The following is an 18880-nucleotide window of genomic DNA, read 5'->3' on the forward strand; positions in this document are numbered from 1 at the left end:
AAGGAGACCGCCGTCTGGTGGACGACACCTCAGCACCACTCCAACACACTCTCCCGCAATCTGACCCAGGGATGTTACCCCGTGGTTTCCCTCCTATCAAAGATTGGGGGTCCCGAAGGCTTTGCCCCAATCCCATCATCCGGTGAGCTGCCCTGCGAAGGGAAGCTGCACAGGAGGTACTCCCACGGAGTGGGTTTTCAGATTTTTTTGCGTTTTTGCGTTTTGCGGAATGAAGGGTTTTACGGTGGCCGGAGTGCAAATCCTGCCACCAACCTCCTAATAAGAAGTAACCCAACTGCAGGAGGACGTCTGCAGACACAGTTGGGCACTAGATATGGATGGCCGTTGGCTCACAAGGAGCTCTTCCGCCCTTTGACAGGTTTTGTTTTTAATCCTGCTGGGTGTCCATATCCAAACACCCTCCTCACCAGAAAACCTGGTGGGGGAGACGGTTTAGTCGCCGACAACCCGACCATGGAATAGGTTAGTACAGGTTTACATGGTACCTGTAGCAGGTCACAGATCGAACCTGACCTGACCTGACAACAGGACATGCTGCCACCACCATGCTTTTTGACACTAGGGATGGTGCTGACTAGGTGATAGGTGATGTGCAGTGTTAGGCTTGAGCCAGATATAACGCTTTGAATTTCGACCAAAAAGTTTTTTTTTAATCTCGTCTGCCCACAAAACTCTTCTCCACATTCATGCAGTGTCATTAAGATGCTTTTGTGCATACTCATACAAGATTTAAGACTTGCCTTTTTCAGTAATGGCTTCTTACTTGCCACCTGTCCATGAAGGCCAGATTTATGAAAGGAACAGGATATTGTTGATTGATGAACACTGACCCCCATCTCAGATACAAAGCATTGTAGATATTTCAGACATTGTTGGATTCACAGTGACATCCCGAACCAGGTTCCTGCTTGCCGACTGCTGAGTTTGGATGGGTGACCTGATGTGGGTGGTGTCCCGGTGGTATGATACGTCTTCCACTTCTTAATGATGGATTTCACCATACTCAAAGGGATAATGAGTGACTTTGAAATCTTCTTATCACCCTCTCCTGAACAGTGCTTCTCCACCACTTTATGTCTGACTTCTTGGAAAGCTCCTTGGTCTTCATGATTGCCTTGTTGGTTGCCCAAGTGAGATGTACCTTAAAACTCCTTATATAAAGGCCCTGTCACACCTTGACGATTGAGCTAGCATATGCCTGATGTATGCAAAATTTGGCTTAAACGCTGGCACACATCGAATACGTTATGGGTAAGTTTGTATACGTTAAGAGCATGCTGGCATACGTCGTAGTACGCTGGCATACGTCTTTGTATGCTGGCATACGTCGTTGTACGCTGAGGTGTTAGACAAATTTTCCATGCTTGAAATTTTTCGACGTATGCCAGCGTATGACTCACACGTTCCGCATACGCTTGGCCATAAGTTGTATGCATGTTCCGCGATCGTTGACACACGTCGACACACGTTACATGTAAGTTACTCATAAGTCGAAACACGTCGAGGTAATGCTTGACATACCCGAAACTTAATTCTAACCTATGAGTAACGTGTTGTAGGCACGTTACGCGATCATTGACACACGTCGACACACGTTACTTGTATGTTACTCATAAGTCAAAACACATCAAGGTAATGGTTAGCGTCAGTGTTTCAGACTCCCTGGTTTATTTTTTTTTCTTCGGCGTGACGGTGATGTTGACACTTCGATTTCTAGTGCAGTTTCAAGATTTCAAGTGCTTTCCTGACCCCTGCCAGAGGGAGGAGGTATTACTCTCCTGTAGGAGGTGGGTGTTTCATATGAGTATCATCTTGGAATTCCCTGTCTCATTCATTTCCTGACATCCATGCATATTAATGTTTCTCATCAATCAAAAAAAAAAGCGTTATCATTTTCATGGCATATAATGAAAAAAAATTACACCACAAAAACAATAATCAGGTTTTATTTACTTCGTATACTTTATTCAGCAAATAATGCATTATGTACTCCATCCACCCAAAGGGTGGGAAATTGTGCTAGTTATACATATAACGGAGGCCCATACCCTTGATAGAGCTTTGGGGCATTCGCAAGTCGAGAAACGCTTCGAGGCAGAGAAGCAATCCTGGAAAGATTGCCAATTTCATCGCAGATTCTAATTTATGTATATCACATGATTTCATGATTTCAAAGCTCTACTTCCAATTACTTTCACAGACTGATGATGCTGGTATGCTTTAACCATTTTCCTCTGTTGTAGAGAACGCTAGCTGCTTGTTTTTGCAACAATTCTTTCTTCTCTTTCCTCCGATTGCATTTTCCCTCTTCTGCCAACCTTATTTATATTGCACGTTTGGTGACATTTTTTTCATTCAGCACAACTACTTCAGCCATTCTGCTCACAAATATGCATTTTTTGTGAAAATGTGCAGAAAATGGCCCATAAATTCCGCATGGGATGGAACGTGCCGTTCCCAGCAGGGGCTCGTTCAACCAGAAGGCCTTTAAACCATCCCATCTAATTCCCCAGAACTTTATTTATATACATATACATTTCCACAATTCCCTCATGAATTTGCTGTCAGATGTAATTTTTTTTTTTGCACCAATAGAAGCTTGGAACTCATTTCAACTTTATGCATGAGAATACTTTGGATATATATATATATATATATATATATATATATATATATATATATATATATATATATATATATATATATATATATATATATATATATATATATATATATATATATATATATATATTAGCGTTTGCATGATGTGCCGAGAGCCTGACCGATCAAATAGTGAAGTGAATACGTCAGTACAGGTGTGAACATGTACTTTACATTTAAAAAACAACTCAAGGTTGGATTGTACTATTTAATACACAAGGTGGACTTTTCCATTTCCTGTTCATTTGTGTGACATATTCAGTGGCGTTGTGGATAGAATGTCCACTCTAATCCTGGAATGTTCATGGTTCGATTCTGTCCGAAGCTGAGTCATACCAAACACTACAAAAAAAAAAAATGTAAAATTTATTTATCAGCGTTTTCCATATTCTCATAATAAAGGTTTGTTGAAAAAATGATGACAAAAACTCAAATGGTAAAGAAGGAAACATGGAAGTGATTATAAAACCTGACCATCTCATGCTGCGCAGGTGGTGGGTGAAAAAGGCCTATTATACTTACTGTGACTTTGCCCTTTGACACAATCATTAATTGGGTTTTTCCATATTCTAATAGTAAACGTTTGCTGAAAATTTGATGCCAAAATCTCAAATAGCAAAATAGTTAAGGCATCGACAGAAACACAGACACACAGACACAAGGAAGAACTTTAAAACGATTTAGAGCCAACCTCATGTGATGCCTCACTCACTGTAATTTTTTGCCTCTTAATTACTTAAATTCTACATGACATGGTAAATGCATCATGTGCTATACGATGCTCCAAATACATGGAGCATTAAACCAAAACAATCTGTTAAAGAAACCAAGAGGATCGAATGCTTTATGCAGGGGCATCAAGAGCCAGCATTGGCTCCGAGGAAAACAACCACGGGACCTCCACCCCCACCCTTTCTCTCTTACATTTGTGTTAAAAAAAATTACTGTTACAGGAGAAACTCAGGCCCCTCAACGGACCCCGGGCCATTGAGGGGCCTGAGGTGGTGACCCCCCCCCCCGACCCTCTCTCTCGACACCTCTGGCTGTATAACAAAATAAGAACATCCAAATGTTGTAAAATTAAACCAAATCATATGTATAATGGAACAAAAGCATCACTTCTGGAGAAGACTTTTGAAATGTTATACATTCTAAAATCATCAGGTGCCTTAAAGCGAGTGAAGCTTCATGTAATCTTCACACTTCAAAGAGGTTCACTGCTATAAGAGCTCATTTTAGATGTTCTGCCTCACCGCATGGATGGCTGCACATGCTTGCTAAAAGGGCAAACAGAAAAATACAAAAAACGATTTCACAGGAAGTTAACACAATCGTTGAATCAGAACGATCTACGTGAAACTTTATTCAAAAGGTTATCGACATCGTTGGACAATCCACGATGGTATTACAACATACCTGAGTGCACAGTATATATGGATCTGCACTGAGTTGGATGAAACACTTTTGCTCAAATTCCCAGGACTTGTGGACACTATTTTAAATTTTAATGCGAAACATAACCCCCTGTTCCTTGGAAAAAATGTAAACTTTAACTGGGTTATCAAACTTTCATACTTTTCTCTATCTATGTGCATTACTAATTTTTTTACATCGTCTGAGGCTCATGCAGGGGCTGTCAAACAAATTACGCAAATGCGCATACAGACAGAGACTTTAAATAACACCAGGCTTGACTGCAGAGAAACAGAGCCAGTGACCTTGGGGGCTGTCAGATAACTTATTGGGGTTCTCTGGAAATGAATGGTGCCAGATTGTGACGTCACTTTTCTTTCTGTACTCAGCGGGGCAATTAAGGATAAATATTCTCTTCTCCATGGATGTCATGCAGTTTATCTGTGCTTTATCCTTTAAAAGCTAGGCATCAAGTGAGGAAGCAGCGCATACCATTTTTGGCTCAGGTCGGAATCGAACCGAACCGATGACTCTGCAACGGTCAGAGACACATGCTCTAACTAAGAGACCACTAAATGTGGTAATTTCATCATCAATAACTTACCTTACCATGTCTGGTCTAATAAAGGAAGTTAATTTATTTTTCTACACAAAGTCGACGCTAGAACAGCTAGAACACATAATAAAACAGAAAAGAGGGGAAAGCAGGGAAACCAACTGACAGTGGGGTAGAGTGACTTGCACCAACTGCCCTCTCCATGCTGCTGATTGCTTCCTGGTTGCATTTGTAGCAAGGTGAAAAAAACTTGATTCTTGATAATAAAGGCAGATTACTGTTCAGAAGACGTACTCAACTTCAGGATAACTTCCTGTGGAGTAAAGCCCCAGGTTTTCTTTTAGTTTTCACCACAAGTCTTCATGAATAATCTGCTACATGGAATAGAGCAGTCAACAACAAGATAATGCTCTCTCTCCAAAGACAACAAACCCCAAGAGGATGGTTGCTAAGCAATTTCAGCCACAAGTCTCTGCAGGGCACACTCAGACTGCAGTTAACCCCCTTATGGTGAAACTCAAAATTCAGGCTCACTGCTCAACTTTGATCATTCAGTCTCCTTCTTTCCTGCTTGTGGAACCAACTTCCTCAGTCTGTTCAGTCTCATTCTTCCCTCCAAGGCTTCAGTACAGTTGTTCACCACCATTTCAGGTCATCCCCCATCAAAACACATGATCTTTCCACCCTCAATAACCCACCACAAAAGCCCACCTATTTCTGTGTTTCCAGGTTTCCTCTTCCCACCCCCCTCACCTCAACCCCTGCTTCCTCACCACCTTCTCTTTTTTTGTTCCATTTCTGGTCTCCTTCTATTTTGCCCCTCCACCATGCTGTTAGTGGCTCCATATTCTAATAGTAAAGGCACCATCGCCGCTCCGCGTCTCATCACCAGACGGGTAGGCCCGACCCGGTCTCGGCCTCAGGCCCGCCTCATCATAACATACCCTAACCCCCCCCCCCCCCACTGTTCTTTTCCTTTTGATTCATCCTGGTGTATTACGTGTTCGAGCTCCTCCAGGAGCCTTGACAGTATATGTATAAATATTTATACCCTGAACCCATCCATTGGGACCATACTCTGTGCAGAGCGTTGTTGCTGCCGAAGCAGTCTCCTTGGCTATTGGGCACAATTCTGGATGGGTAGCCACTCTGACACAGGATACCAGCAAGCTGGCACTCATTTTGCAAACCTCAGAAGGATCACAGGCAGAGCCAACCCCACCTGCTATTAATTCCACAGCCAAGTGGGATTTAAACTCAGGATCCTAGAATCCCAAGCCCACCACACTCACCATTAAGCCAACACCAGGCATACATCCTGTATGGCTGTATAACATATATATATATATATATATATATATATATATATATATATATATATATATATATATATATATATATATATATATATATATATATTGTTGTGGTTACCAAATTCGCAAACCACCATTCAGGTCCCTTAGGTGAGGTATCTCGGTAAGTACATGTGTAGTTAGGCCCAAACCCGTTGTCTAGTGGGAATACATGTCATTTATGCGTGCTGCGACTCTTCAGGATAGCCGTTTTTCTTTTACTATCTTTAATTTGGACCAACCGCCATTGTTACCACCACCAGTCACAACATCAACCACCAACCACAACGCCGCTTCACCACAACCGCCACGACCTTCCCGTCACACCTCGCAACCGTCGCATCGCCACCGTTCTTGCGCCGCTTGTGGGTACCGGTGTTGGACTCGTGCAGGGCGCGCGCCGAACAGCGTGTACAAAATCACGGATTTTGTGCTTCAAAAACGGATCAAAAACGACACGCCCACTTTTTGCCGTCCAATCGGTGAGCGAGGGGCGGGTGGCCCCGCCCCCAGGGCGTTGGAGGGCGATCGATATATGCAAATTTATGGATCAAAAAGCATTCACGCCCACTTTTTCTCGGGCCAATGGGGAGCGAGGTGAAAGGTCGAAGGGAGGGGGTCAAAGATGAGAGGGCGAAGCCACGGGGCTGATAAAAGCGACCGTGTTCGTCAGTCCAGAGTAGTAGAGTAGGAGAGTCGAGAGGGAACAGAGAGTTAAGACTTCGCGGGCGGTGGAGTTGGCAAGAAGGAGCTGGTCGTCGTGTGCGTTGGAGTCGGAGCGGAGGGGACGGAGCTGTGGAGAGGCGGCGAGGGCAGACGAGGGGGTGCTCGCGTCGTGCAGGCAGCTGCACCCCAGGGAGGCCGACAGCGCGACCTGGCCGAGGTGGAGACGCTCGTCGCGGGGCAATAAAAATCCTCTATACCCCGAGCATCAGCAACCCCCTCCTGTTTCCCCCCGCGCTGAGATAGTGCGACCAAGGGGGCCCCTTTCCCACCCCCCTACCAGACACTGCCCGCGAGGCCCGCGGAGTTGAGGCACCATCGCCGCTCCGCGTCTCATCACCAGACGGGTAGGCCCGACCCGGTCTCGGCCTCAGGCCCGCCTCATCCTTGAGGGTTCTCTGTTCTTTTTCTTGGTTTTGGGTATGTGTTGTCGGCGCCGTCTGTGAAGTAAAATTGTACAAGTGTTGCCGTGTGCTCGCGTAATCGGTATTAGATCTGCATTGTCGCATTTGCTTTTTGTGTAAATCACATTGTGTTTTTTTTCTTTTCTGTGTGCTTTTGGTGGAATTGAATATGTGTGCTTTCCGTTCGTCGCGAATAAATGTGCTTTGTGTTGAACTGTTTCCCGCTTCGCTTCGTCATTTCCTTCATTGAATCCTCATCTTGCTTCACGTAAAGGGTTGGTAGTGGGCTGAATACGCCCGATAATTAATCGAACCGTCGAGGTCGACGAATAACACCGCTCGGTTATCCCGATAGTACGGAACGGGTCGCTTAAGTGGCCCGTGTCCGAAGTCGACCTGCGGCGAGGTGCGATCGCCCGGTCTACCCTCCGCGTGGGTACTTAGGTAGGTCGAATTTGGCGAGCAACCCTATCCCACGCGGGGGCTGATTGGCTCGATCGCGGTGAGACCGAAAGGTCCACCCGTGACTGGTTCCCGGCGTTAGTCCGAGAGGGTCACGACTGGATTGTCCGTCCGGTGGGCGACGTGCCGCGATTCGAGTTACGTGGCCGTCAGCACGCCGGCGGGCGCGAATCCGTAACAATATATATATATATATATATATATATATATATATATATATATATATATATATATATATATATATATATATACACACACACACACACACACACACACATATATACATATATGCGATGCCTTAATATACATTGCTCTGTTGAGAAACGTCTATTTGGAAATAGAGGATTTGAAACCATGAAAATATTGTGACTGAAGTTGAACGTTTACTTGAACCCAAAGACAGAAACACTGGGTTATGCAAAGCCATGAACTTTGGCCAGACAATAAACATGTACCTTGGGCCCAAGGATTAAATGTATGGTCTTCCAAGTAAACTTGCTGTTTCTTTGTTTAGGAATGTCCTTTATGCAAATAGGTTCAAAATAATCATCAAAACAATACAGGTACACCTTCGACGTATTGCCAAATTTCATTATCAAGCAAGATACGGTTGCTTTCGTTTTTATGTTGAGAAACGAATTTTTATCAAAAAAGATTTTTTATAAACAAAAAAAAACAACTAAATATTATGCCAACAGGTGAAAGGCGTGCCCATTAGTCTGACAAACAAAGTACTTCTTCAAGTTTGTGAAAACAAAACACAAGCACCCTGACTAAAAGACAAAAAAACATGTTGACACAATCAAATACACATTATAGCCCCTCGTGGCAAAATTCATGATCTCACGAGTTTACTTGAAGTTTATTTGTTGAGAATCAGCTTTGTATCAAAAAGGATAAAATCCAAGCATAAAGACAACAAAGATAAGCAAGTGTACCACAGCCCGAAGTACAGCGTCGAATGTAAAGTGATTGTTAAACTATTGTGTGTGTGTGTGTGTGTGTGTGTGTGTGTGTGTGTGTGTGTGTGTGTGTGTGTGTGTGTGTGTGTGTGTGTGTGTGTGTGTGCGTGCGCGTTCTTGGGGCTAAAATGCAATGCATGGTCACACAACAAGCACGTACACGTACTCTTTGGCCCAAAGACCAAAATACATGGTCACGCAATAAACCCTTGGTGTTTCTGCCTTCGGTCATCAGCTACAAAACAAAATCAGCTTAAAATGCAGTGCTTACAGAGTAACGGGTTTGAGGCATACAATTAGCCGGCCAATAGTGAGACACTAGACCTTATTGGCAAAGACCAAGGAAACAGTACTTCATCCCACGCTTTATAAAATGCGCAAGAATTATCTATAGAGATTGCTCTGACCTCTTGCTTCAGGTTGAAGTCCTTTATCTATTGATGTTGAAGCAGTAAGACGCCCTGTGTTGAATTGTGCTAGTGTTTTGAGATAAAAGGCCTTTGTGGATTATGTTACTGATGAAAGTGCTTCAAATGTAATAGCAGAGATCAGTCATGTCGGTGAGGTCAATGCTCAATCCTACTTTCACCTGATTACTGGTCTTTTGCTAATTCATTTAATTTGATTACATATAACACAGTAACAGGGTAACTCGTTTGGTAACTGGATAACTATCTGATTTTGTACTCGATTCCCCGATGGCAGTACAATGTTGAAGGTTTGTCTTTCTGAGCTGTTGATAACTGTGCCGTGTTAAGACACGTTCTGGTCCACAAACATCAAGGTGACCCAGGAGGCTAAATGTGGTGAGCCTTTTTGAGTGATCCAATCACATCACATTTTTATACAATTTTCACATTGGGTTTCAATGTAACAACTATCAATGAAACATAGTCATGAAAAATTATAAGAAAGAATGAATAACGAGGTTCCAACAGAACACAATAACATTATTAAATTAAAAAAAAAACCTGAAGACTTCACAAGGAAACAAAAAAAAGAGATAAAAAGATGAAGATCATTCAAAAAGTTTTCAGAACTAGAAACCAAGAAATGCAAACATTTTTAGATTTTTCAATATACAAGAATGTATTATTCGTATACATTATTAGAGCACATAAGCTTACTCTTGACATGGTTTTGGATGGTTCTCAAGTTGAGAAAAAATGCAAAGGCAAGAACCAATTCTGGGCAGATCACCCCTCCGTTGCAGGATACTCAACTGAAGGTGGAAGGAATTTGGAATTTGTTCAGGGTGTCAGCGATAGCTTGCCTCCTCTTTGTGAAGGACACTGTGGGATCTTTTACGTCCACCAACTCATGCTGGCAGACAGTACATCCATTTTATCGTCCATCTGAGGGACGGCACACAAATTTATGAACCACCCTGCCTGTGAAACACCAGCCTGAAGGTTTATAGCTGGGTCGAAAGGTGGACCCAGGTGAGACAGCTCTGAGTTCTCGACAAGATTGAGACTCATGTAAGATGAACGTGACTGAGGGTATGAACTCACAGTAGGGTGGAGGGACAACTCTTGGACACAAGAAGCAAGAGAAGGAATGGCAAACAAGAAAAGAGAGAGGAGCAAAGGAAACTGCAACCTGTAGGTAAGAGGGTTTGGTAAGCAAGGGTTAACGGGGATAACAAAGATTGCGGCCAGGTATTGAGGATGATATGTGATAGCTGGGCACCACCGACTCGAGAGTCTGAGGGGTACAGTGGGACAGATGTTGATTTCTGACACTGTCCACCCATATACATGGAAACATGAATACATATATATATATATATATATATATATATATATATATATATATATATATATATATATATATATATATATATATATATATATATATTGGAAAGATAGTATTTTCTTACAATTGATACACACTAATTTATTGTAAAGTGAAAAAATTGGAAGTTTTTAAACCATTACATCTCATTTCCCAGAACTTTACGACTCAAACTTTCACAAAATCATAAGCTCAAAGAAAAGCACGATCGCAGATAATCACCACACAAGCTGCACCACGTTGAGCAAGCAACAGTCCAACCACCCTGACTTTGTAGGCAGTTCAAATATATTCGAATGTATGTATGTTTGTATCCAAGGTATATACATATATATATATATATATATATATATATATATATATATATATATATATATATATATATATATATATATATATATATATATACATATACATATACATATACATATACATATATATACACATTGCTATTTGGGGATTTTGATTTACTCGATGAAGAAACCATATGAGTAAGATGAGCATGCAAATGCCTCACGAGTAGGCTGTAGCGAGCATTGAGATAAATGGTGGGTGAAGCATATAATATAGCATTTTAACAATGGAAATGGATTATGAATGAATACAGGATGGGAATGTAGAAGACTGAAATGCACCCACCTCTATAATCTCCAACATCTCTTTGCGTGAGATGTAGCCATCACCGTCAAGGTCATACATGTCGAAAGCCCAGTTGAGCTTCTGCTCAAAGTTCCCACGTGAGGTCACAGAAAGTGCACAGATGAACTCTCGAAAATCAATGGTTCCATCGCCATTCTTGTCAAACGTACGGAATGCGTGCTGTGCGAATTTGGATGCATCACCATAAGGAAAAAACTGCAATGTTCAATATGTCGAGGGGATTGGGAGAGAGGAAGAGAGTTGCGGTTATAATTGCATTCATGAAGGGAAGAACTTTGCAAATAAATGACAATGTGAGGTTTTCGAAAGTGTTGACAATTCATCATAATCCGGAAATGCATCCTCTCAACGCTCTGGAGAGTCACAATGAGGATTTAATTTTTTTTCGCCAGATGACTGTGCATTGCTTTTTTCATCTCATAATTATTTTCTTCCAAAATTAGCCTCATGTCGCTCTTCCCAAAGGAATATCAAGATGAATCCCCATTGCAATCCCACATCATTCCCAATGCCTTACAACCTTAACCTACCCTTCAAAGGGCATTGAAGTGAAAACTTCCTCATGAACTATTACTCATGCAGGGAAAGGAATATGGAAATCGATATAGAATTTTTGGGAAGATATTTTCATTGACTTATCTCAAATGATAACCTCAAATACAGATTGACTTCATGGAAAGCTCACTGCTCATCTCCAATCATTCGCTCCCCTCCAAAGTTCTTATTTTCATCCAAAATGGGTTGAAACCTTTTGAAATACGTGAATTGCAAAAACCGAAGAAGTCTTTCAAAGAAATCGATTTTGATCGATTTCATTGTATAACTCAGTTACAGCTTAACAAGAGAACAGTCATAATCATGGCAATGTATAGAATACCATAGGTTATCAAAGGTGGATGTGACATGATACAAATTTTCGGAACAAAGACCTTGTGTTGCTGAATCATCTGTGTGAATGCAGTTCAATTATCGCAAATACCTTGACATAGAGTTGTTGAAACTCCTCAAGATTGAGCCGCCCGCTGGGACAATCTTTGAGGAAGCCCTTGTACCACTGCTTCAGCTCGTGCTCATTGAATTCCGTATTCTTGGAAAGGTCTTCGAGCACTTCTGGAGCGAGCTTGCTGTTTTGCTTCCCCATGGCGTCTCTGCGTAATATTCCCAACAAAGTAGGACACAAGAAGAAGTTCACGTGAAAAAAATAACACTCACAAGGTCAAAACAATATCTCAGTACTCTCATAGTGAACAGTTGGATACGATACACCATATGGTCCTGATCCTTAACTACCATGGACCACATCCGTTCACTCCCTTTCCGCAACCTCTTCCTCAAACACCATTGCCACAGATCACTCTGCCTTTGCCTCTCCTGAGATATCCTGAAATATGTTGGGCATGAAAGGTTGTTTTTATTATAGTTTTCACTCCCTTTGTTCAAAGCATTCATTTATCGTATTATTGGGTTCGGCAAATACACAAGTACAGTTCCATAATCACGAAGATTCATTGTGTACCTCCATAGATTGATAAGGGTACCTTCAAACCTCATATATTCATTCATTTACAGTCCCAATTAAAATACTCCAGACACAGATTACAGGATGATGGGTTTGTCTGATTCGTTCTGTGTACAGCCATGTGTGTTAATGAGGCAAGTTTGTGTATAAGTGCATGGGATAATGTATGTGTGTTTGTGCTTGTGTTTGTAAGTATCATTCATCGCATACTTTTTGGATGCATCACATGGAAACAAACTTTAACGAGTGGGGATGAGGAATCATTGCTTTAATAGAGACAACTTTGTGGCTTCTTCGCTTGCACAAATGCTTAAGGTTATTCTCGTTGGTTAAAGTTACCCATTTGTTAACACTGTGTCCACTGTGCAGAGCTGAGAGAAACACAACATGCTAAAGTGTGATTTTCAAAGCTCATTATCATCCAGATCCAATTCACAGCTGAACAGTCACGAGCCATGAGGGTGAGCTCTGACCTTACATTTTGGATTTTCACAAAGAAAGCAAAGCTTCCAGGCTTCTACAACTTTCAAGGGCACGAGACCATCAGGTGAACCTTTTATTTATTTTTTGAAGATGCCTGTATTTGATCATGCTTGCGATGATTATAACTCATTAACTTGCATTTCTTTAATATGCATGCCTTTAATATGCATGCCCTTAATATGCCTGGTGTTGGCTTGATGGTTAGGGTGGTGGGCTTGCGATCCTAGGATCCTGAGTTCAAATCCCACTCGGCAATTGAATTAATACCAGGTGGGGTTGACTCTGCCTGTCATCCTTCTGAGGTCGGCAAAATGAGTGCCAGCTTGCTGGTATCCTGTGTCAGAGTGGCGACCCGTCCAGGATTGTGCCCAATAGCCAAGGACACTGCTTAGGCAGCACCAACGCTCTGCACAGAGTATGGTCCCAATGGATGGACGGATGGATACCCTTACCTTTGCTGGGATGGATACCCAGTAAAGCTTGAAAGACTTCCATTGGTCCAGTATTGGCAGCAGACAAAATAAATAATGTAATAAGAATGAGTGATGAGAACTGGGCAAGAAAGTTGTACTTTTGCTTCCATAAAGAACATTGTTTCCACTCAAAACCAAGTCAGATTCCAAACTTACACCTGCATGCAAACGGAGAACTAATCGTGCCATCTAATCTGACCCGCTGAGGCCGTTCCCACGACCCTTGTTGCAAGTCCTCCCCTTGTGCTTCGATACACCCATTTCTTGTCATCCCTCTCTTTTTCCTTTGCTACATTTTGTCTGTTAATCCGATGCCCCCTGTCTATCTGCTCTTCCCTCAACCTCAATACCTGCATATAAAAATAAAATAGCAGAATAAAAACTACTTTATTAATTTGTTCTCCTTTCCCTTCTCTCAATTTGCACTCTAATTTTTTTTTTTTTAATCACAGCTTTGCTTTCTTTGGTTGGACCAGCTTGATTTATCAGCTCACAGTCAGTCACATTTTTTCCTCTGCCGTGCCATTGTTTGGACATCCGAAGGAAAGCTACATTTCCCGAAAATTTATTTTTCGCTATGCGTAAGAGTATTGTAATGTATGGGTAACCACATAAGAGTATTGCAATGTCCCACCCTAAGGTACCTGTGCTAAATGTGAGAACATTCACTGTGGAGCAGTTACACATCTACAGGGTGGTCCATACAACCAGGAGAAACAGCCAGGTAGAAAACCAGTGTTGTAGGTTCTGCGGTTGTACTTCAGCAGGGAAAGGATGTGAGGAGAGTGAAATGGCCAGGTATGGGAGAAAGGACAGTTTGGGAGAGGATGTATGGAGTGGTGTGTGAGGTGCTTCAGAGTTTGAAAGGAAGGATGGAGGATAGATTGAGGAAGACAAATGAGATTGCGCTTGAGTTTGCGTGTGTAACATTTGGAGTGAACGAGTGTGTTGGGAGGGGTGAGAAAGAGGCACAGTTGAGCAGGAGGCAGAGGGAGATCCAGGAGCTGAGAATGAATTTGAGGAGCTTCAACAGAAGATGAAAGAAGTTGGTGGAAGGATTTTTTTTTTTTTTTGTCAGGTCAGGTTCGATCTGTGACCTGCTACAGGTACCATGTAAACCTGTACTAACCTATTCCATGGTCGGGTTGTCGGCGACTAAACCGTCTCCCCCACCAGGTTTTCTAGTGAGGGGGGTGTTTGGATATGGACACCCAGCAGGATTAAAAACAAAACCTGCCAAAGGGCGGAAGAGCTCCTTGTGAGCCAACGGCCATCCATATCTAGTGCCCAACTGTGTCTGCAGACGTCCTCCTGCAGTTGAGTGACTTCTTATTAGGAGGTTGGTGGCAGGATTTGCACTCCGGCCACCGTAAAACCCTTCATTCCGCAAAACGCAAAAACGCAAAAAAATCTGAAAACCCACTCCGTGGGAGTACCTCCTGTGCAGCTTCCCTTCGCAGGGCAGCTCACCGGATGACGGGATTGGGGCAAAGCCTTCGGGACCCCCAATCTTTGATAGGAGGGAAACCACGGGGTAACATCCCTGGGTCAGATTGCGGGAGAGTGTGTCGGAGTGGTGCTGAGGTGTCGTCCACCAGACGGCGGTCTCCTTGGGTTAACCTGAGGCGGTCCCTTCGGGTGGGTGCCTGGATGTCCTATCCCTAAGAGAGGATGATCACCTGTCTCTGTTATCATCTGAGCTCAAGCGTTTGGACATCGGGATTGCAGCTCTCTCTGAGGTTCGGAGACCGGATTGCGGCGAGATAATGGTGGGTGGTTACACCTACTATTGGTCTGGTCGCTTTGATGGTTACCATACCCAAGGAGTTGCTGTAGCTGTGTCCAATAAGCTGACCCCAATGATAATTGAGGTAACACCGGTCAACGAGCGTATTATGAGATTAAGGATTCGTCACTCTTTAGGTGTCATTTCCCTGGTCTCTGTTTATGCTCCGACTGAGGCGAGTGATCTCACCGTGAAGGACACATTCTACGCTACACTCGAGTCTGTGGTTGATCAGTGCCCCAGACGAGATACACTTCTAGTCTTGGGGGATTTCAATGCATCGACTGGAACTGATAGGGATGGTTATGAGGTGTGTGTTGGTCCCCATGGGTCAGGAACTATGAACCAGAATAGCACTAAGTTCCTTGACTTTGCAAGAAGTCATGGACTTAGAGTGGCTGGTTCATGGTTTCAGCGCCCACAAGCTCATCGCTGGACTTGGTATTCCAACGCTGGCGGTGTGGCAAAGGAGATTGACCATGTCTTCATTGACGGTCGTTGGAGGATGATCCAGAACTGCAGGGTCTACCGGAGTGCTCAGTTCCTCAATACTGACCACAGGCTTGTTGTAGCAACTCTAAAGCTGCACCTTAAATCCTGGAGAATGGTACCATCCCAGCCTAGGCTGGATGTTGCCAAGCTCAGGGATGAGAGAGTAGCTGAGGAGTTTGCGAACAGGCTGAGTGGACACTTGGGGGGTCTGGGTGCTTTGGGGGGTCCTGAAGAGTTGTGGAGCGCCTTCAAGACCACCGTCCTTGATGTTGCCGGTGGATGTCTTGGAACTCACCGCAGGGCAAAGAAGAATTTTGTCTCTCAAGGGACACTGGATACCATTGACCAGAGTCGCAGGGCCAGGCTGAATGGCAGAGCTGAGCTGTTCAGAGCTGAGGCGTAAAACTGTACGTGCACTGAGGGTGGACAAGGAGGCCTATGTGCGAGGAATCTGTGAGGGGGTAGAGCATCACCTGTGGACAGGTGATTCTCGTCCCGCTTACAGGGGAATTCGCGCATTACGTTCATCCAAGCCCATCCCTCGGAGCACTGCAGTTCGAGCAGAGAGTGGTAGGCTCTTGACAGAGGTGTCTGAAGTGAAGGCCCGCTGGGCCGGTTACTTTGAGCGGTTGTACCAGGCTGATCCCCCAGCTGTCAAGTTGGACATCAAGGGTGTTACAATCCCTGTTGCTGACCCACGAATCAACTGTGGTCCACCTTCGCTTGTGGAAACACGGGCTGCGGTGAACCAGTTGAAACGGGGCAAAGCTCCAGGGATTTGTGGCATCCATGCCGAACTTCTCAAGGCTGGTGGAAATGCTGCACTCGTGTCATTGCATGCAGTTTTGTGCTCTGCCTGGAACACAGGCATCATCCCAACTGACTGGAAGAGGGGCCTTGTTGTCCCTCTCTGGAAAGGGAAGGGTGATCGCCAAGACTGCAACAACTACCGAGGGGTGACGCTGCTCTCAGTGCCGGGCAAGGTCTTTGCTCGGATAATTCTTGATAGGGTTCGCCACCATCTGCTTGAGCACCAGCGTCCAGAGCAGTCAGGCTTTACACCAAAGAGGTCAACGATTGACCGTATCCTTGCTCTTCGTGTCCTCACTGAACGCAGACGAGAGTTTCGGCAGGGGCTGCTTGCAGCCTATGTTGATCTCTGTAAAGCGTTCGATTCAGTGAATCGGGATGTCCTCTGGAGGATTCTTGGTCTTCGTGGGGTGCCACCAAAACTGATCGATCTGATGTCTGAACTCTACTCTGGTTCTGAGAGTGCTGTGAAGTGTGGTGGTACCACCTCTGACTTATTTCCAGTTGTTACTGGAGTTCGTCAGGGATGTGTACTTGCCCCCACACTTTTCAGCACTTGTATGGACTGTATTTTAGGGAGGATGTCGGAGAGATCAAGTTGCGGTGCATCGTTTGGGAATGTCAAGATCTCGGACCTTGATTTTGCAGACGATGCAGTCATCTTTACGGAGACTTTAGACATCCTTTTGGGGGCCCTCGAGGTGCTGAATGAGGAGTCGGAGCCATTGGGATTACGGGTTTCTTGGGTCAAAACTAAGATCCAGGCTTTCGGCGACATCTTGGATGCTGCTGTCCTGTCTGTGTCTGTTTGTGGTGAGGATGTTGAGGTCGTGGAGAGATTCACTTACCTTGGCAGTGATATTCATGTCTCTGCTGGCTGCGAGTCAGAGGTCAATAGACGTCTGGGTCGGGCCTGGGGAGTCATGGATTCACTGGATCATGGGGTGTGGCGCTGCCGGTACCTGTGCGGGAGGACGAAAGTCCGAGTCTTCAGGTCCTTGGTACTTCCAGTCTTGCTCTATGGGTGCGAGACTTGGACTCTGACCAAGGATCTGAAACGGAGACTTAATTCGTTTGGTACCAGGTGTCTTCGGAGAATCCTTGGCTATCGCTGGTTGGATTTTGTGTCCAACGAGCGGTTGCTGAGAGAGACTCGGATGAGATTTGTTACCTGCATAGTCCGTGAGCGTCAGTTGCGGCTGTATGGACATGTGGCTCGTTTTCCTGATGCTGATCCTGCTCACCAGATTCTCTCAGCGAGGGAGTCTCATGAGTGGAGGAGGCCAGTGGGCCGACCACGTGCTTCATGGTTGCAGCAGGTTGACCATCATCTCAAGGAGATGGGGATGGGCCTGGCATCTGCCTGGGGGATGGCCAGACGGAGGCCCCTGGAGTACCGGCGGAAAGTGGACGCAGCGACGCGCTGTTCTGGAACATGCTCCCATACCTGACCTGACCTGGGTGGAAGGAGAGAGAGGAATGGACTTGAGGTGCTGGTGAAGTATGTGAGAGTGAGGGTGGTGAAGTTGAAGAAGGTGGAAAATATTAAGAGGAGAAGGAAGGAGAGACAGAGGAAGAGAAGGAGGTTCATTGAAAATCCCTTTCGATTTTATGAAGGATCTGTTGGAGCAGTCTAGATCTGGTGCACTGAAGATACCAAAGGAAGTTGGAAGGTCACCTGCATGTTATGCACACAGATACAAGGAGGAATGAAGTGGTGGAGGATATAGAAGTCTTGGTGAGACCAACAGAGCCAGGTGTTCCATTTGATTTGTCAGAGCTGAAGATGTCTGAGGTTGAGGCAGTTCTGAAGAAGGCACGGGTGCCATCGGCTCCGGGACCAAGTGAAACACCATATAAGGTGTTTATGAGTTGGAGAGGCATCAGGTCGTATCGATGGAATGCTTTGAAAGTGGTGTGGAGACAAGGAGTGTTGCTCAGTCAATGGAGTATGGTGGAACGAGTTTATATTCTGAAGCAGGGGAAGGCTGTGATGATTGAGCAGCTTAGACCAATATCATTGCTCAATATAGATGGGAAGATATTGATGGGTGCCTTTTCTGCACAGCTCTCAGGCTTCATCAGAGAGAATGGTTTTGTGGATAGCTCTGTACAAAAGGCAGGAATACCAGGTTCACCAAGATGTATTAAACACTCGGCAATAGTCTGGCAAGTATTACAGGAGGCAAGGACACAAAGGAAGGAAGGATATTGCAGTGGTATGGACTGGATTTGAAGAATGCATATGGATGCCACATGCCTTGATAAGATATACCAAGGATTTATTTTGTGTGCCACAGAGATTT

General features: G+C 44.3%; 1 protein-coding gene across 2 annotated transcripts in view; it reads right to left on the minus strand.

Moving 5' to 3' along the window:
* Positions 1–18880, minus strand: part of LOC147028722 (visinin-like protein 1) — a 110937-nt gene that overhangs the window by 20794 nt on the left and 71263 nt on the right. For both annotated transcript variants that reach the window (XM_085879393.1, XM_085879392.1), the window contains 2 exons: positions 11991–12159; positions 10991–11206 (listed from right to left, as the gene is read on the minus strand). In XM_085879393.1, coding sequence (XP_085735519.1) covers positions 10991–11206; positions 11991–12152 — 378 coding nt within the window. In that variant the 5' untranslated portion in view covers positions 12153–12159. The remainder of the gene's footprint in view (positions 1–10990; positions 11207–11990; positions 12160–18880) is intronic.

Source organism: Eptatretus burgeri, chromosome 4 (assembly GCF_056783735.1).
Source record: "Eptatretus burgeri isolate ZD-2024b chromosome 4, Ebu_testis_v1, whole genome shotgun sequence".
In the NCBI taxonomy this organism is placed as follows: Eukaryota; Metazoa; Chordata; class Myxini; order Myxiniformes; family Myxinidae; genus Eptatretus; species Eptatretus burgeri.